General features: G+C 41.0%; 1 protein-coding gene across 1 annotated transcript in view; it reads right to left on the bottom strand.

Moving 5' to 3' along the window:
- Positions 1-6959, bottom strand: part of PLAC8 (placenta associated 8) — a 25301-nt gene that overhangs the window by 8320 nt on the left and 10022 nt on the right. Inside the window, exon 3 of the mRNA XM_017530237.2 lies at positions 6131-6255. Coding sequence (XP_017385726.1) covers positions 6131-6255 — 125 coding nt within the window. The remainder of the gene's footprint in view (positions 1-6130; positions 6256-6959) is intronic.

Here is a 6959-nt window from a genome sequence, read left to right on the forward strand (position 1 = left end):
TTGAGATGGAGTCTCACTCTGTTGCCCAGGCTGGAGTGCAGTGGCACAATCTTGGCTCATTGTAACCTCTGCCACCTGGGTTCCAGTGATTCTGCCTCAGCCTCCAGAGTAGCTGGCATTACAGGTGCCCACCACCATGCTCAGCTAATTTTTGTAGTTTTAGTAGAGATGGGGTTTTACCATCTGGCCAGGCTAGTCTTGAACTCCTGACCTCATGATCCACCCGCCTTGGCCTCCCAAAATGCTGGGATTACAGGTGGGAGCCATCGTGCCCGGCTAAAGATTGTCTTAACCTAAAAGAGTACTGGGACAAAACTGAAGGTTTAAGCAAAGTGAAAAGGATTTGTAAAGGGTTGATCTTGTAAAAAATTGTCGGTATAAACAAGTTGGCCAAGGTCTAAAAGAAATTATTTAGATTTCCATAGGTTAAAACATTAAAATCATACAGATGTGGGGCCAGAATCTGGGCCCATGTGTCCGAATAACAGAGTTTTCTTAGAAAATGGATCTACTGTTTGTTGGAAAATTGTAAAGCATTCTAAAAAGTTTATGAAAATCTTACCTTATGGTCAAACTAATTAAAACTCGATAGATATGTAAAATTTTATGTAAAAACTAGCTTTAACATTAAAGATGCACTAATGCAAACGTGAAATTTGGTTTTCTCTTTTGAAGATGGTTTTTATGTGATGTCAAAAGATAATGAAAGAGTTTTGTTTTCTCCTTTGGGTAAACGGTAGGGAGAAAGGAGGAGAGAGAGAAGAGACAGATCCAGTTGGCTTTATGCTATCTTCATTGAGTCTTGTTTGGAAAGTGAAGTCTCCCCTATCAGAGTAAAGGCTTTCTTTCTTTTTTCTTTTTTAGAAATCTAAATTTCTACAGAGTAAAGGTTTTCTTTTAAAAATTTTTTGGAATTATTTTTCCCAAATGAATGACTTATGGTGACTTGGGATTCTATTTTATGACATCCAGTGTTTTAAACCTTTGATATTTGACAAACTTTCCAAAATCAAATTAATGTCTTTCTAACCTAATATTTTAGATATTAGGTCCTCTTAAGTCCCAAAATAGCTTATTTGGTACAAAATCATAGAGGAAGCATTGTCAAATATGAAATGGCTTTCCTTGGTCTATATTTGTGTAAATGTGTTCTTGGTATGTGTTCCAAAATCATGTAAAACTGCTATAATTCTAATATGACTTAGTATATGTTATCAGTAATACTTATAATTATGTTAAATTACTATGTGCCACAGAAGTAAATTTCCTTGTCAATTGTGGCTTTAACTGTGGCTGTCCTAAAATGTTTTTGTCATCCACAGACAATTGTCTCACTGTGGTCCTCTTTAAGAGATGATTTTATAATCAGCTATAAATGTTTTTCTTTTAGAGTTTGCTCTTGTTGCCCAGGCAGGAGTGCAATGGCTCAATCTCGGCTCACTGCAATTTACAAATTAAAGGTTTGTGGTAACCCTGCATCAAGCAAGTCTGTGGGTGCCATTTTTCCAATAGCGTGTGCTCATTTCATGTCTCTGTGTCACAGTTTGGTAATTCTTGCAATATTTCAATTTTTTTCATTCTTATTGTATCTGTTATGGCGGTCTGTGGGTCTGTGATCAGTAGACTTTGATGTTACTATTTAATTGTTTTGGGGCACCATGAACTGCACCCATCCATATAAGATGATGATACAGTTCGGATGTTGTCCCCACCCAAATTGCATGTCAAATGTAATCCCCAATGTTGGAGGAGGGCCTGGTGGGATGTGACTGATCATAGCGGCAGATTTTCCCCTTGGTACTGTGTTGCAATAGTGAGTGAGTTCTTGTGAGATCTGATTGTTTAAAAGTGTGTAACACAGGTGGGGCATGGTGGCTTATGTCTATTATCTGAGCATTTTGGGAGGCCAAGCGGGGCAGATCACATTATTTAGATTTCCATAGGTTAAAACATTAAAATGATACAGATGTGAAACCAGAGAGAGGATGAAAGCTAGGCCTCTTGGGCCAAACTGTTAGCCAAGTTGCAAATGCAACTTGAAGGAAAAGTTCTTGAAGGAAATTAAACACGCTACTCCAGTGAACATACAAATGATAGAAAAGCAAAACAACTTTATTGCTGATCTGGAGAAAGTTTGAGTGGTCTGGATGGGAGATTAAACCAGCCACAACATTCCCAAAAGTCAAAGCCTAACACACAGCAAGGCCCCAACGCTCTTCAGTTCTATGAAGGATAGAGAGATAAGAAAGCTCCAGAAGAGGCTGGGTGCTGTGGCTCATGCCTGTAATCCCAGCACTTTGGGAGGCTGGGGCAGGCGGATCACAAGGTCAGGAGATAGAGACCAGCCTGGCCAACATGGTGCAACCCCGTCTCTACTAAAAATACAAAAAAATTACTTGGGTGTAGAGGCTCGTGCCTGTAATTCCAGCTACTTGGGAGGCTGAGGCAGAAGAATTGCTTGAACCCAGGAGGCAGAGGTTGCGGTGAGCTGAGATTGCGCCGCTACATTCCAACCTGGCAACAGGGTAAGACTCTGTCTCAAAAAAAAAAAAAAAAAAAAAAAAAAAAAAAAAAAAAAAAAAAAAAAAAAAAAAAAAAAAAGCAAGCCGCAGAAGAAAAGTTTGAAGCTAAAAGAGGAAAGATGTCATCTCAAAGCACAAGGTGAAGCAGCAAATACTGATGGAGAAGGTGTAGTAAGTTATCTAGAAGGTCTAGCTAAGATAATTGATGAAGGTGGCTACACAGACAAAAAAAGATATTCAGTGAAAATGAAACAGCCTTATTGGAAGAAGATGCCAAGAGAGGAGAAATCAATGCCTGTCTTCAAAGCTGCCAAAGACAGGCTGACTCTCTTGTTAGGGGATAATGCAACTGGTAACTTTAAGTTGAAGCCAATGTTCATTTACTATTTGCAAAATTTTAATGCCCCTAAGAATTATGCTAATTAATCACTTCTCTTTCCCCTACTCTAAAAAAAAAAAAAAAAAAAAAAAGAATTATGCTACATCTGCCAGTGCTCTAGAAATGGAACCACAAAGCCTGATGACAGCACATGTGTTGACAGCATTGTTTACCAAATATTAAGCCCACTATTGAGGCCTATGCTCAGAAAGAAAGATTGTTTTCAAAATAGTACTGTGCACTAACAATGTACCCGGACATCCAAGAACTCTGATGAAGATATACAAAGAGATTAATGTTGTTTCCATGCCTTCTAGAAGAACATCTATTCTGCAGCCAATCGAGGAGTAATTTTGATTTTCAAGTCTTAATATTTAAGAAAAAAAAGCATTTTTGAAGGTTGTAGCTGCCATAGACAGCGATACCTCTGATGGATCTAGGCAAAGTAAATTGAAAATTTTATGGAAATGATTAATAATTTTAGATGTCATTAAGAACATTCATCATTCCTGGCCAGAAATGGTGGCTCACAGCTGTAATCCCAGCACTTAGGGAAGCCAAGGCAGGCAGATCACTTGAGGTCGGGAGTTCAAGACCAGCTCGGCCAACATCGTAAAATCTCATCTCTACCAAACAATAAAAACAAAAAATTAGCTGGGTGTGGTGGAGCACATCTATAGCTCAGCTACTCCACAGGATGAGGTGGGAGAATTGCTTGAGCGTGGGAGGAGAGGCTGCAGTGAGCAGAGATGGCACTCCAGCCTGGGTGACTGAGTGAGACCCTGTCTCAAAAAACAAAACAAACAAAAAAACATTCATGATTCTTGGGAGGAGGTCAAAAAAATAATATTAACAGGAAATTGGAAGAAGTTGATTCTTTTTTTTTTTCCTTTTGAGATGAAGTCTCGCTCTGTTGCCCAGGTTGGAGTATAATGGTGTGATCTTGGCTAACTATAACCTCTGCTTCCCTGGTTCAAGTGATTCTCCTGCCTCAGTCTCCTGAGTAGCTGGGATTACAGGTGCCCATCACCATGCCCAGCTAATTTTTTTTCTTTTGTATTTTTAATAGAGACAGGGTTTCACCATGTCGGTCAGGCTGCTCTTGAAATCCTAACCTTATGATCCACCCACCTCGGCCTCCCACAGTGTTGGGATTACAGGCTTCAGCCACTGCACCTGGCCGGAAGTTGATTCTGTCCCTCATGGATGACTTTGAGGTGTTCAAGACTTCAGTAGAGAAAGTAACTATAGGTGTGGTAGAAATAGCAAGAGAACTAGAATTAGAAATGGAGCCTAAAAGAAAAAAGAAGAAAAAATAAAAATAAATGGAGCCTAAAGATGTCACTGAATTACTGCAATCTCAATGACAAACCTTGAATAGATGGGAGCTGCTTCTTATGGATGAGCAAAGAAAGTGGTTTCTTGAGGTCGAGCCCAGTGGCTCACACCTGTAATTCCAGCACTTTGGGAGGCCCAGGCGGGCAGATCATGAGGTCAAGAGATCAAGACCATCCTGGCCAACATGGTGAAACCCTGTTTCTACTAAATATTCAAGAATTAGCTGGGCATGATGGCACGCACCTGTAGTCCCAGCTACTCGGGAGGATGAGGCAGAAGAATTGCTTGAACCTGGAAGGCGGAGGTTGCAGTGAGCTGAGATCACACCACTGTTCTCCAGCCTGGTGACAGAGCAAGACTCCGTCTCAAAAAAAAANAAAAAAAAAAAAGAAAAAGAAAAAAGAAAGGAAGCGGTTTCTTGAGATAGAATCTACTGGTGAAAATGCTGTGAACATGGTTGAAATAACAACAAAGGATTTAGAATATTCCATAAGCTTAGTTGATAAAGCAGTAACAAATTTGAGAAGACAGAATCCAAACTGGAAAAAAGTTCTATTGCTGGTAAAATGCTATCGAACAGCATAGAAATCTTTCCTTTCGTGAAGGGAACAGTCAATCAATGAGGCAGACCTCATTGTTGCCTTATTTGTTCTTTGCTTTTGTTTTGTTTTGTTTGACTCGGAGTCTTGCTCTGTCACCCAGGCTGGAATGCAGCCTTGTTCACTGCAGCCTCCGCCTCCCGGGTTCAAGCAATTCTCCTGCCTCAGTCTCCTGAATAGCTGGGATTACAGACACCTGCCACCATGCCTGGCTAACTTCTGTATTTTTAGAAGAGATGGGGTTTCACCATGTTGGCCAGACTGGTCTCAAACTTCTGACTTTAAGTGATCATCCTTCCTTGGCCTCCCAGAGTGCTGGGATTACAGGTGTGAGCCACCGCACCCAGCCCATTGTTGCCTTATTTGAAGAAACTGCCACAGCCACCCCAACCTCAGTATCCTGCACCCTGAGCAGTCAGCAGCCACCAACATTGAGGCAAGGCCCTCTACAGGCAAAAACATTATGACTTGCTGAAGGTTCAGATAGATTACTATTAGTATTTTTTAGCCATAAACTATTTTAAAATTAAGGTGCATATGTTGTTTTTTGAGACATAATGTTATTGCATACTTGATAGACTACAGTGTATTATCAGCATACCTTTTATGTGCACTGGGAAACCAAAAAATTCATGTGACTTGCTTTATTGCAATATTTGTATTATTGTAGTGGTCTAGAACTAAGCCTGTATATCTGAGGTATGCCTGTATATATATGTATACACACACACATGCACACAAGCACACACACACTCACTCCCATCTTATTGGTTCTGTTTCTAATGCACTTAGGAGAACCCTAAGTAATATAATCTCTTACCTACATGAAGTGGACCTGGTGTAATGGAAAGTACATGAATGGACAGTTAGAATTAAGTATCGACTCTTTTTCTACCATTAGGGAGTATCTTTGGGGGAATTACTCCACCTCTTAAAACTTCAAAGTTCTCTTCAGCAAAACGGTGTGGACCTACCCGCTTTACAGAGGTGATGTGAGGATTAAGTGAGGTAATACGTGTAATGCATGTGGGGCACAGTAGACCCTAAACAGTCCTCTTCCATTGCATGACATCCATTGAAAATATGAGTTATTTATTATTTCAAGTTTTCAGCAGGAACCAGAAGGAGGTCACATAACCAGATCTGTTGCTACAACTGAATGCAAGTTTGCACATGCTAGAGAACTCTTCTCAATCAATTTCAGAAGATGTATACATCAAATGATCTCCATGTTTATAATTTTTGTGAATGTGGTTGCATATTTGAGTGAGACGGTGTCGTAAGAGACTCACAGGGATGCCATATCGGGTCCTGTAGAGAGTCCTCATTGCGACGCTTGTTCCACACAGACAGCATTCATTCATGTCAGCTGCAACTTGACACCCAAGGCACATGAAACAAAATGTGCCACAGAGACCTAGACACATGAAACCAAGGGTACACATTACTCTGCTCTGCCCTTGCCACAGCTGAAAGTTTAGTTTGCTTTTGCAAATGGCAGTTCAGGTCACGGGGCCTTGGCCACACAGCCTGCTGCAAAATCCATCTTCAGTGTTCAGCTTTGCATCAGTGTCTCCCTTCACCTCCAAATCATTTCAGGAATGACCACCCCTTTGTAAAGTATATGATTCTTTTCATAATTTGGCCTTCATTCATTTGTTTATTGATGCAGTAAAGCTTAGTCATTTTCCAGACATTATCCTCAGTTCTGACAGTGCACCTGGCTCAAGTCTAGTAGTGAAGGTAGATCATAGGGAAGGTTCTCCAACAGAAATCTGTTTAAGGTGCCAACAGGTCACCCAGAAAAATGGGGTCTACAAAGGCCCTGAGTGGGAAATGCTGCTTGAGCCGACTATTGAAGGATGATTAGATGTTTTAAAGGTGGACAAAAAGGAAAGGAGCATCTGAGACAATCTGGCACAACCTAGCAAAGGCTAGTGTTTACTCAGTATGGCTGGGGCCCTGGGATGGGGTGAGGATTTAGCTGTGGGTTGAGGCAGGTTGGGGACCAGATGATGAAAAACTGTGAGTGTTGAGTGTGTCGGCCGGGCGCGGTGGCTCAAGCCTGTAATCCTAGCACTTTGGGAGGCCGAGGCAGGTGGATCACGAGGTCAAGAGATC

Source organism: Cebus imitator, unplaced genomic scaffold, assembly GCF_001604975.1.
Source record: "Cebus imitator isolate Cc_AM_T3 unplaced genomic scaffold, Cebus_imitator-1.0 Scaffold64, whole genome shotgun sequence".
Lineage (NCBI taxonomy): Eukaryota > Metazoa > Chordata > Mammalia > Primates > Cebidae > Cebus > Cebus imitator.